The 13302-nt window shown below is 47.8% G+C and overlaps 1 protein-coding gene across 1 annotated transcript in view; it reads right to left on the bottom strand.

Annotated features, from left to right (window-relative positions):
* Positions 1-12508, bottom strand: part of CLNK (cytokine dependent hematopoietic cell linker) — an 84265-nt gene extending 71757 nt beyond the window's left edge. Inside the window, exons 1-2 of the mRNA XM_035004362.1 lie at positions 12405-12508; positions 7321-7392 (exon numbers count right to left, since the gene is read on the bottom strand). Of these exons, the coding sequence (XP_034860253.1) occupies positions 7321-7392; positions 12405-12508 (176 nt within the window). The remainder of the gene's footprint in view (positions 1-7320; positions 7393-12404) is intronic.
* Positions 12509-13302: the final 794 nt, after the last annotated feature.

Here is a 13302-nt window from a genome sequence, read left to right as displayed (position 1 = left end):
CCCAGCTCTCTGCCTGGGAGCTTCCTCCCGATGGTCGAGGCTGTCTGAAAGTGGCTTATCGGATCCACTCTGCCTCTCGCTGGGGTCCCAAAGTGATGGCGCTCATTCATATGTCATGTCCTCTGGGATTCTGCACCTCAGGGCTCTCTGTGCATCAGTGCAAGCCAAATGAATTAGCAGAGGAAGCCTCAGCAGAGCCGGGAGCAGCATTGTTACTCCAGCTGAGCCCAGAAAGCGGGGAGGGAGGCGAAGAAGGCTGGAACCTGCCTCTGAGGGCCTGGGAAGGAGGGGGCCCCGGAGAGGACCTGGACTCCACAGTTATGTCTAGTTGGAGTGCAGACCAGCAGCTGACAAGGTACCTGACAAGGCTGTTGTGTTAATGCTCTTTGCAGTCTGACAGCCCAGGGTGATTAGCAAAAGAAGCTGCTAGCAAACTTCATGGAGATCTGATGTGTTCTTTATGCTCAAGCAAGCCCCATGTGTTCGTTAGCAAGCTGCCTCTTGCCAGGGCACTACAAGGATGCTCCTTGGCTCCTTTGCGTCATTGGCATCCATAACACGGCCATATGAGAACGGGCCTCGGCTGGATGGTGGGATGGTTTGGCAGCCACCTCTCTACTGTTCCCACCCCCTGCTCCTTCCACCTCTGGGTCTGAGGGCAGCAGGCCTTCCTCTGCATCTCTGGCTCGTGCAGGCAGGTATCCACGTCGTGGTGGGGGGAGTTCACAGAATATGAAATGAACAAGACTGACCTCCAGCAGTTTGTGGTTTTCAATATTTAAGCCTTATTACAAATAAGGATTTTTAATTTCTGAATTATTTTTAATTTTAATACTTCTTAATAATTTAATAAGCTTAATAATTTTTAATCCTGAACGGGCACTAAATTAAACCCATCCCTCCCTTCCCCCACCTCCTCGCTCCCTGGGAGAACTGGATCTGATTGTGTAGGCAGGGTGCACTTGCGTCTTACTTATCCATGGGAACATAGTTTGGATGGTGTGTTTTTCCTGTCCCATAGAGACAACATTGGCTCTTGTCTCCAGGCTCAAGCTCCTGGAGTGGAGATAGTTCTTCATCGCCCCCCTGGAGTGTGGCATGTGTGGTCCCCTCTGGGTCTCCCCAGGCACCCCACTGCTGGAGAGAATGCACAGCAAGCCCCTTGGGAGATGGTCAGGGTGATTTCACCTGCCAGCCCACTCCCCGTCCCAAACCTCCAAGATTGACTGGTTCGGCTCCACGTCTCCCCTTAAGAAACTGCCTGCTTCTGACATTAAGAGCTAAAATTCTAATTTTTGTCAGACAATTGATAAGAGTTGCTAAACTCATTTTTAAATGCAATCTAGAGAGAAATGAAGGTGACTCTGAAGTTCTAAATTCATTGTCTTCTTCCCTCTGTTTGGATGCCTGCTCTGTGCTGGTTAAGTGTGAGCCTTTTATAAATCATTTCAGCAAATCTCCTGGCAACTCTTGGTGGACAGGAATCTTTTTTTTTTTTTAAAGATTTTATTTATTTATTTGACAGAGAGAGACACAGCGAGAGAGGGAATACAAGCAGGGGAATGGGAGAGGGAGAAGCAGGCTTCCCACGGAGCAGGGAGCCCCATGCTCCCAGGACCCTGGGATCATGACCTGAGCCGAAGGCAGACGCTTAACGACTGAGCCACCCAGGCGCCCCGGTGGACAGGAATCTTTATCTCAACGTTAGGGCTAATTACCAGAACTGGCCCTTTCATTTTGTGGCTGTGTGGACTGAGGCCCAGGTTACCCTGCGAGGGGAGTTGGGGGTGCCACGGTTCCCATGCAGCCAGTCTGCAGGTGGGGTGCACCCTCCTTCCCCTCCAGCACTGGAGGGAGGTGCGGGTTTGTATCAGGGAGCTGTGGGAGCTGAGGTCTGGAAAGGCATGGTGTGCTCATGCTCAGAGAATGAGGAACCAGCAGGGGTGAGCTAGAAGGCCTGCATGGTCCTGGAGGCAGGTGGAACTGGGTGAGGCACTAGGTAAAGCCTGCTCAGAGCTGCATCTCAGAAAGGCCATGCCGGTGTGCATAGGATCTCCTGGAGAGGGAAGGACATAGCTTCCTATGGGGCCACCACAGCCCTCCTCTGCTCATGTGGCACTTATCCAACAGAACTCACACTCTCATAAGCAGAACAGAGTACAACTCGATTTCTCAAACTCCCTCCACCAGGCCCCCAGGCCCTAAAAGGGAAACCAGGCACCAAATACAGAACATGCCTGGAACATGGCCTGGACTCACAAATGTGTGGCCAAGTAAGCATGAGTGAGTGCAGGGACGAGGGCATGAATGCAGGGCACAGGTTCACAGGGAAACGGAGATAAGGGGGGCGTCCGAAGATTAGAGCAGCTTAGAGACCCATGGCCAACCAAGTCTGGGTCTCTACGTGGACCCGCCTGCCCCAGCAAGGCCTGGCAGAGTGTCCACTACACGGGAGGAACCTGCTCCGCACGTGTGCACGTGTCCCACATGGACCCCTCTAGAACAGGCTGTCGTTTTCGTTACAGATCCCAGACTGGAGAACATCTCCCAACACCCACATTACTTTGAAGCAGATGAAACTCACACCAGGGTGGAATCAAGTCAATGCTCATATTTAATTAGTGAAAGAATGGGCTCATTCTTTGTTAAAGGAATCCTTGATTAGTTTCAAGAATCCTCCTCTTTTCTATTTTATTTTTACAAAACAAAACACATTTGTGGAGCATGCAGCTCCCTGAAGGGATCCTAGGGAAAACTCTGGAAGTGTGAACGCTTGCACCTCCCAGGACCCTCAGGGCTGGGGGAGCCCCTGTCTACCCCTGCAGGGTCCCCCGGGGGCCTGTGGGCTTCCCCACCTCTGAGCACTGCAGTGCTGCTTGCTCTCCTAACACACTAGGAGAGTCAAAAGGCAGCGTGGAGTTACGAATTTCTTACTCAAATCTCATTGTTAAGCCTTGTGTTTTTTTCTTTCCTCAACTAGATTTTAAGTTCTCGGAGGACAGAACGCATGTCTTGTGACCCTGATCCCTTTCAAATATGGGCTCTCCACGTCCCTGACAAATATTGAAGGAGGAAAATCACCGTATCTGGCACTGGGATGGGTTACACCGCAGAGGAGCAGGGCGGTGGCATGGTGCCCAGTCTGAATCTAGCGCCCCTCCAGCCGGTGAACGGCTCCCAAGCCCACGGCCTCCACCCTCTCGCCTGCCCTCCCTGACTTGTTCTGTCTTCTCTCTGCGTCTCTCCATCCTTTCCTTCTGCTGAAAGTTCCTTCTACCACCTATTTAAGTATCTAGTCTGTGCCAGGCACGGGGCATCGTACAAGCCCACGGCATCCTGGTGGGTCCTTCCAGCCCTTCTTCCTCCCAACCCTTCAGTAATGCTTCCTGAGCATCTACATGGGGAGCTCCTTGTGGGCGAGCCCAGGAAAGGGATGGGGCACCACACTGTAGTCCACATACCCTCCGTGAAAGCACTTGTAGCCCTCTGGAAAGCTCTCAGCCGGCCACACCTTTCAGAAAGATACTCCCCTTTCTGCCCATTGAGGAGGGCCAGAAGGAGCAGTATTCTTATGCATCTGTCAGTGCCATGGATGCTCAGGGCCCCTGGAGGCGGGTAGGGTGAAACCAGAGAGGTCAAGAGCAACAGGCAGCAGCCTCCCCCCTCCCCCACTCCCCCCCCAGGTCTGTCTCCTGGGTGAGGGCTGCCTGCTGGGAGGGTCCACCAGGGGGCCTCCTAGCACAGAAACAGGGCTCCTACATCTGAAGGGTAAGGACTGGCTCTCCTGGGCCCTGAGGAATTAAAGCCACCTGTCCCTTGCCCCCCACCTCCCTCCCGGGAATTAACTATTGCTGCAGGTGTTAGTGGCAAAAGGGACAAATGGACAGTCAATGAGGTGAAGATTGGGAGCATTGGAGTGTGGGACGTCAGGGGCAGTGTTAACCGTAGTGCTGTCGTCAGGAATGGGAAAAGAGACTCCACTCGGAGTGTGAAGGCATGGCTGGGAACCTCGTGGGCAAGCCCTTAGCCTCACCGACCCTTAGTGCCCCCCGGGGGCCTGCGTCTGTTCCTATCAGCGCACATGGCACAGGGTCTTGTGATCTGCAGTACCAGTCTTCACTTTCCCCCGACCATAGACCGAGCATCTTGATGGCAAGGGCTGTCTTCATCTCTGAATTTCCCTGCCCCCAACTTCCTCCTACCCTCTGGGCCCCCGTCTTGCATCTTCTTCACTCCTTCCCGTTTCCTGGAGGTGGTGGTAAAGGGCAGAGTAAGTGCTGGGCCCAGAGGCCTCCTACTCCAGCTCCGAAGCTTGCACTCTCAGTAACCGTGCTGAAGTGGAGGTTCTCAAACTTGAGTGGGCACCGGAATCACCCAGAGAGCTTGTCTAAACACCAGTGCCCGGGGTCCACACCCGAGCTTCTGATTCCAGAGGTCAGGGCCTGAGAATCTGCATTTCTAAGAAGTTCCCAGGTGGTGCTGATGGATGCTGGTCCAGGGGCCACGCTCCAGGACGTGCCACCGTGAGGCTCTGTAAGAATGTGTTTGCTCTTCTCAGGAGCACACTGCACATGCCCCTTCTTCATTGCAGTCTTGACACGAGCAGACTGGAGACTCACAGGAACAGAAAATGAAATCCACACGACCATGCCGACACAGCAGAAAGTTGTGGTCACTTAGAACCCAGGATTGACACTCGACTTCTGGTTAGACTCTGAATCCAAATCCAGCTGTCACCAGGGACTAGCTTGTGACTGACCACAAATGGAACCTCTCTCAGACTCTTTTCTCGTCTATAAAATGGGAATTAGAATAACTACTTCAGAGCAATATTGTGAGGATTAAATGCCAAAATTCCTTTCGTGGTGGCTGGTGCATGTCAGGCACTTAACTACGGATTTGAGTTTGGACTCGATTGGAAAACATCTTTCAGTGTGTTTCCGTTGTCTACACATGTGGGGACACGGCACAGGGTAGGAGTGGATATTGGGGATTCAGCCCAGTGAATTCCACGGGGAGTTTTGGGTGCGTTCGTATCAGTAGTGTGGACGTGTCATGGATGTGGATGTGGTCCTGTGTTTTTCTTGGATCATCTCCTGGACCGCATCAGCTGGGTGGGGCCCCGGCACTCAGCATCTGTGCGTGCATCTTGTGTGGCCCGGAGGCGCATGCCTGTTTGAGTGTGCGTGTGGGGGTGGCCGGGGACAGCCCTCTGCACCTGTCGGGTGCAGACCCCTCACCTAACTAAGGGCTGGCGGTATTGAGGGGAGCCGCATCGAGTGCCAGGGCTGTTTTAGATACCAGTAACGATATGGAAAAGTCTAAGGTTTACCATACCACACCCAGCTCATCAGCCTTGGGGAAGTTACTGATCCTGGGCATGCCTTCTTCTCTCCTATAAAAAGGAGACTGGTAAGACCGGAACTGTGGGGATCCAGGGAGACACCGCCTATTAAACTCTTCAAACGGTGCCCAGTGTATGGTCACATGATGGTCCCATGACCACTCACTGATCATTAGCCAGTTATTTATTGAGGACCTACTATGTTCCAGGCGTGCTACACGGGTCACCCATTTATTTCCCACACACGTGCCCTGCTTTACATACAGGGGTCAGTGGGGGACAAGGCAGCCTACTCATTTGCTTTCAAATACCATTTCTAAAGCCTATGAGGCACTGAGATGGGAAATGGGCTTGTCAGAGTGAGGTCGCTCCGTGAGTGAGCGCGTCGGGTGACACTGAGACCCGGTGCCCCGGGCTGGTTCTCTGCGCAGCCCCGCCTGCCCGCAGCATCCTCCTTCTCTCCTCGCCGCCAAGTGCTGATAATTGTAATTTGTACGGAGAATGAGCTCGTGGGTTTAATAGTTCTTGAAGTAAGACAGGAGACCCAAATATGTAGTGTTCAGACATTTTGACTGGATTTATGTATCTCAAATACTAATTTATACTCATATAATACTTTCATTATAAAATACGCAGTGGCACAGAGATTTGTATGCATATGGGATTTTTTTTTAAAATTTGGGTTTATAAATGGTTTGGAACAGGTTGCAGAAACATCGTCTGTTGCTCTTTTTAATATATCTTGAGCATGCTATGACACATCCTGAAATAATTTGCTGTGGGGAAAAAAGCACTGTTCTTTCTCTCTCTCTTTCTCAAATGTAGCTGTAAATATTACTTTGATGTATGTGATTTTGCTGCAACCATCTTCATTTGAAGGAAGTCTTCTAACCCTTCCAGCTCCCATCTCTTGCTATTGTCAAGAAATAAGAAAAACTGACTTAAAATGCATTATTCAAATGTATTTAATGTAAACATTGAACAAGTCTGAGAAGAGCCACAATTTTTCCTTTGCTTAATGTGGTTTTGACAATATTTCAAATATTCTGTTTTACAGGCATTCATTTACTCTTCTTAGGGAAAATAGTTCTTCAAGTAAATCTTAGGATGCTAAGAAAGCCCCAGGGCCTGGCACATAGTAGGAACTGAATGGGTGTTTGGTGGTTGACCTGAATTGAAGTGTGCTGGGTTGCAAGGTGTGGTATAACACGCTGAGACCCTCGCGGGCCTCTGGGCAGAGAGACTGCTCGGGCAGGGCTCAGTGAGGGAGCTCTGGCGGGGTACAAGGAGACCTGCAACCCCCTCTGGGCATCAGAGTGTTGCCCAGGGTCTGGCTGCTGGGCAATGACAGAGCTGGATTGGGCTTCAGGATTGGGATCTTGTCATTTCACCAAGTTAGTCCCCATTCTGAGCTTTCAGGCTCTGAGCCCCTTGGAGGTAGGACTTTGTCTTTTATCTCTGCATGTTCCCTAGCCTGTGCAAGTCCTAATGTCATGACTGCTTAGTAAATGTTTGCTCAGCTGAAGGACAAAGAGAGGAAACCACATAGGCACATGGCTTTCTCTATTCTCCTCGCTTGTGAGAGCTGGTGGTGGGCTTGGGGCCTGATGGCATCTGTGATCCATCATTTAAGTCATTCACAAGCTGAGAATGGAAGTTTCCGTCTTCGTGGCTGTCTCCTGGGCTGTTTGGACCCCTGGTGGGTGGTGGAAGTAGTCCTCGTCAGAAATGCTGGGGATGCCTTGGGGCTTCTCAACCTTTCCCTGCATTGCATGCGTGCTGGTACTTCAACCCACATGAGTTTCTTTTCCTTCTGAACCTTGGTCTCCATGTGACCTCTAAGACCACTGGCAGCAATAAAATTCTATCACATTAACCTGGTGTGTGTGTGTGTGTGTGTGTGTGTGTTGGTCAGCTGATTTGCCACAGACTCAAAATTTTCACTCCTCTATGAATAAACAAGTAAATATTCTGACCTATTTTTTGGCAGACTGAGGTTCTGGAATTTCAAATCACTGGATCCTTCTTTTGTTGTCCTTCTGTTGCCCCTGGGATGAAAGAAAATAGATTACAGTCAGGAAATAGCAAGAAGCTAGGGGAAAAAAATTAATTAAGTGCATTCATTCATAGAAACAACCACCCAGTCAGATTTAAGTAATGAACATCTCACAAATAATTCCAAATCTCTCTTTGCATTTCCACTGGGGTTAAAAAAAATCTGTTTCAAGTAATTTAATTACTTTAAAAAATATATATATATTTTAATGTAAGAGCTTTCTTTTATAAGGGGCAGTAGTGTGGGGTGAAGAAGCACCCCAGTCAGGATGAAAATGTGGCCTGCTGTCCCACATCAGCAGGCTCACCGCCGCACCCTCCCTGTCTCTGTGACATTGTTCTGTAAAATGAAGAGCATCATACCTTCACCACGTGGTTGATGGGAGGCTGTCAAAGAAGGACAGTGCCTGTGGGCCAAGGAATGTTCTAGATGCTTCCTATGTTAGTCGAATTTGACCCCAGGCTAGCAGACATCATCCAGGGTAGGAAGGCAGATTACTTAGCAATAGCAATTCAGATTCAAATTATATTTATTGGAATTCTATATAATTTAGATACTTTGCTATGGCATTTCTATGAAAAGATTAAATTATTTTAAATTGAGTTAATTTGCTCACACTATCATAAACCATCACTATTATGCATCCCTCGTTCATTTAATTAGCCACATTTAATATACTTCCATTTCTTTTGCAGGTATCTCATGAGCTTTAGCAGAGATTTATTGATAACAGTTTCGTCCGCAAATGCTCCTCGACAGCTACCTCGTTAGCTCGGCTGACCTCCTTGTCCTCCTGGTTCCCACCATGTGGGGCAAACTTGCTTCTTCTTGGTCCTTGGGCTTTCTCTACCCCCACCCCCGGCCTCTTTCAGATACTGTTTATTGTCTCCCTTCTCTCTCTTCTGCTTCTGAGCTCAGCACAGATGTCAGGTCCTCAGAAGAACCTTCCCCGCCCTCTAAGACTGGCTCCTTCACAGTGTGTGTCTGAGTTGTAATTTTCCTTTTGTCTTAACTCATAGCTTGTGATCAGGTCTGCTAAGCTAGCTCAACGACCATGCCCTCGAGGGCAGAGAGGCGCAGGCTGTGCATCCGTAGGGTGGGGGAGAGCGCCTGGTCTGCAGCGGGCCCTCAGTGGGAATGCCTGTGCACGCAGGAGTCAAGGACCCTGGGAAATGCCTATCAGTGACCGGAGATTGTCCATCTAGGATTTTGTGTGCAGCCTATAGGCTGTGATGTGATAAATAAGAAAATTCAGTGAGGGGCGCCTCGGTGGCTTAGTTGTTTAAGCATCTAGGCTCAGATCATGATCTCAGAGTCGTGGGATGGAGCCCTGTGCCGGGCTCCACGCTGGGTGTAGAGCCTGCTTAAGATTCTCTCTCCCCCTCTACTTCTCTCTCCCTCTTCATTTGCCCCTCCCCCTGCTCTCTCTCTCTCTCTCTCTCAAATAAATAAATATTTTTAAAAAATTAGTGTGGGGTGCATGGATGGCTCAGTCGGTTAAGCATCCAAGTCTTGGTTTTGGCTCAGGTCATGATCTCGGGGTCCTGGGATCCAGCCCCAGGTTGGGTTTCATGCTCAGCGGGGAGTCTATTTTAAGGATCTTTCTCCCTCTCCCTCTGCTCCTTCCCCTGCTCATGCTCTCCCTCTCAAATAAATAAATAAATCTTTAAAAATAAAAAAAAAAATTAAAATAAAATTAAAATATTTAGTGAGTCATTTGGATATTGTTCATCATGTAAATTGACACAAAGAAAGATGATGGTGTTATTTTGTTATTTTTCATTTGATTTTTTCATCATTTCATGACTTCGAAAATTATTTAATTATTGTATTATTTCATATATTTCATTATTTTCTGTTTATCTGGGTAAAGCTTGATTCATGCCTACATCGGCACCCCGACTTCTAAGTTCTTGACGTGGGCATCTCTTTCCTGGACCTTTCTGCTTGGTTATTCTCCAGCAGACACAGGCCGTTTCCCAGTGAGTGGCTCCGTTGCTCATATAGTTTCCAAACCAGCAGCCTGGGCACTAACCTTGAGTCTCCTCTTTCCTGCCCCCATCACCAACAACTCCATGCTCTGTTGGCAGATCCCCGGATGTCTCCTCTCTTGCCCCTTCTTCCTTGCTCTATTCCGTCTTCGTTCTGCTCTCTCTATCTGAGGTCTAACCCCCAGCATCAACCCCTTACCTGCTTTCCTGGCCTCCTGGGCTCCAATCCACCCACCAAAATGCCACAGGAGTGACCTTTCTTTCTTTTTTTTGACCTTTTCTATTGTGTGTTTTATTTTATTTTTAAAATTTTTTAATTAACATATGATGTATTATTTGTTTCAGGGGTACAGGTCTGTGATTCATCAGTCTTACACAATTCACAGCCCTTACCATAGTACATAACTTCCCCAATGTCCATCACCCAGCCACTGCATCCCTCCGACCCGCCCCCCCCCCCCCCAGCAACCCCCAGTTTGTTTCCTGAGTCTCTTATGGTTTGTCTCCCTCTCTGTTTTCATCTTGTTTCATTTTTCCCTCACTTCCCCTATGATCCTCTGTCTTGTTTCTCAAGATCCTCATATCAGTGAGATCATATGATACTTGTCTTTCTCTGATTGACTTATTTCACTTAGCATAATATGCTCTAGTTCCATCCACGCCATTGCAAATGGCAAGATTTCATTTTTTTGATTGGCTGCATAATATTCCATTGTATATATATATATACCACATCTTCTTTATCCATTCATCTGTTGATGGACATCTAGGCTCCTTCCACGGTTTGGCTATTGTGGACATTGCTGCTATAAACATTGGGGTGCATGTGCCCCTTCGGATCACTACATTTGTATCTTTGGGGTAACTTGTAATTAGCAGGATATTATCAAGTCACCTCCCTGCTTGAAAATCCACACCACTTGCCCCTTCTGGGGGACAAAATCCAAACTCATTCCCATGATAGCCGAGATGTTTGCCTTGGTGGCCTTGAACACAATTTCTGTGTCTGCGTCTCTGTTCCCTCCCATCCTGTCCCCCCACCAGGGCCCCACACTGTCCTCTCTCTGGGCCCTACCTTTGCATGCTCCCACATCACTGATTAGATTTTTCTTTGGCCTCCTCTCCATCTGCCAAAAACCTTTCCATTCTTCCAGGTCTAGTTCCAATGCTACTTTCCCGTGAGTTCTGTCCTGCTTCCTCTTTAGGACTTTTGATATGTCTCTGTTTTACTGTTCGTTATTTGTTCATGGATCTATCTGTTCATTCATTAACTCAATGAACAGATATCAGATCTACTCTGTACCAGGCTGGATGCCATGCAGCGGGATGCAGTTGTTAAAGAAGATTAATGGAGTCTGCCTCATGAATCTTACTGCTGTTGGGGAGATAGGCCATAAACAAGTAAACAATCTTTTTTTTTTTTTTTTAAATCATAGTGTCTTGTATGTGCCTGTTCATGTGGTCATGTCCCCCTGGACTAGCAGCTTGACAGTATAGCCATATCCTGGGAATTGTTTCTCTCCCAGCACATTGGCTACCTGACCTCAGGAATGTTTGTAAGATATGAATAGGTGCATCAATAAAGAATTGACAAAAGGGCCTGCTCGTTTGGGCTCATCCACAGAAGTGCGCTGTGCCCTTCGTGTGCCGAATCCTGTGGGTCTCTCTGTTACCAGGGAAATTCTGACCTGTCCCTGCACAGAGAAGGAGGCCCTCGGTATCATGTCAGAGCATTTGTGTTCTCTGACAGCCCATGTAACGTTTGCCTAAATGGCTTTAACTAGTCCCATTGTAGGAGAATGGGAAAGATTCTGAGAATTTTAACCTCTTTCTAGATACCTTAAGAACCCAACATCTGGAAGCTACCTTTACTTTCCCAGATAATTTGCTTTTGACTTTTTAACTTTAAGAAGAGAGTTGAATTCAAAGATTTTTTCTATTTGGTGTTGACAGCAACCCTCAGCAGTAGATGGGCAAGTCTCCTTCTCAGCTCCAAGATACAGATGAGGACACAGGGGCCCTGTGAGCAGAGGAGGTTTGGCTAGAGTGATCAGGCTTGTTGCAGGCCAGGGCTCTGACTTCTGGCCAGGTGCATGTCAGATGTGCTTTAGGGGAACCAGGAGCCAGTGATCTCCAGAAGCTCAGAGCCAGGCCCCTCTGAAAACCACTGAGGAACAGAGAGAAAATGGGTCTGAACTCCTCCCACAACAGAGTATGTAAGGAAAATATTAACGAAGCTGGCAAATAAATAGCCATTTACCTGGATAGTAACTAGTTAAAGTCTATTTGCTTTGGAAATGCATGGAAAGAGCAGAGATTAGAAATCAAAGTGGTTCCCTCCCTGTTTCCTGCTCCCTCCCAGTTATTTGGCTTTGAATTTTGTTCGCTAATCTCAAGGAAAACTGAAATGTCCGTGGTTTTACCCCCTACCAGATTTCTCTATTTTAAATCATTCTTTAGGGTTCCAGTTTTTAGAGACACATTTTTTTTTAATGTACAATGTTGAAAGAATCATAAAGTTTCAGTCACAGAAAATGTGATTAAGAATGTTAATCATCATGGGTCAATATTATTTGCTTTGCATTAAATTGAGATCTGACCTTAGAAGGTTCAGCGTTCCCAAGTTGGCCATTGCTTCTGTGAACCTGGGAATGACAGTTCTGTTTACTACAGCAGGGTAAGTAGATACTCATCATTTTATAAGGCCTCAAACATTTGGGACCAGCTGTCCTTCCCTGTGGGCTGCTCAGCCTGTCCCACCCACATTGTAAAATGAATCACATCAGCAGTTTTAAACTGCTGCTTTATTACTTGTCATTGATCCTACTCAAGTGCCCACCAGGGAAGCAATACAAGTTAATTTATTGCTCAGAGAACTCAGCACATCCTGGAAAAGTAAGAGGTGCCACTGGCTTGTGGGGAAACTGAGGCACAGAGAGCCAGCGGGGGTGAGCCAGTTAATTGTTCTTCCAAACAACTCACATCCTGCTGAAAAAGAGCAAGAACACATCACCCCACACCATCCAGCCTCTCTTCTTGATTATCCTCCTGGCACTTGAGGTTCAACACTTTCTGGCCATCTTTGATTTTCTTCTCTTCTCTACCTCCCTCCTGCATGGTCAGTTAACAAAAGCCATCTGGTATCCCTTCACAGGTTTGTTTTCTTGTTCCCTCCTTTTTCTGTATACCTTCTGTGATTCCCATTGCTTTTTGAGTAGACCTAACCTACCTGATAGTTTAGAACTGGTGGTCTAGTTCCGTGGTGGAATCAATTTATACCTGCTGTAGTGGGTTGAGGGGTGTCTACCAAGAGATATGTGTGTCTGGGACCTGTGAATGGGACTACATTTGGAAAAAGTTTCTTTGAGAATGTAATCCTGCTAAGGATCTTGAGATGAGATCATCCCAGAGTAGGGCGGGCCCTAAAACCAATGACAGAGAGGAGAGAAGAGAACATGGAGGAAGGCTGTGTGAAGACCCACATGAAGATGGGGGCAGAGACTGGAGCCATGGGGCCATGGAGCCACCCAAGGCTGGAAGAGGTGAGGAAGGATTCTCATCTAGAGTCTTCAGAGGGAGCACAGCCCAGCTGACACCTTGATTTTAGACTTCTGGGCTCCAGAACTGTGGGAGAATAAGCTTATGTTGTTTTAAGCCACCTGTTTATGGTAATTTGTGATGGCAGCCCTAGGAAACTAAACAGGAACATCTAACATGTCCCAAGGACAGAAAGTAAATTAGATCCAAATCCAAATTAAGGCAAAACTATAAATGCAATGATAAAACAAACAAATAACAACAACAAGAAAAACCTATGTGATCTAGAAGGAAAAAGAAGGAAGAAACTGGTTAAATCTTTAAGTGAGGAGATAGTCAGGGGCGGCTTCCCCACAATGATGAATGAGGGCCTA

The sequence above is a fragment of the Mirounga leonina genome, unplaced genomic scaffold, assembly GCF_011800145.1.
Source record: "Mirounga leonina isolate KUSES-001 unplaced genomic scaffold, KU_Mleo_1.0 Mir_129, whole genome shotgun sequence".
Classification (NCBI taxonomy): domain Eukaryota; kingdom Metazoa; phylum Chordata; class Mammalia; order Carnivora; family Phocidae; genus Mirounga; species Mirounga leonina.
Note: the sequence above shows the minus strand (reverse complement) of the source record. Positions and strands in the feature narration are given on the sequence as shown.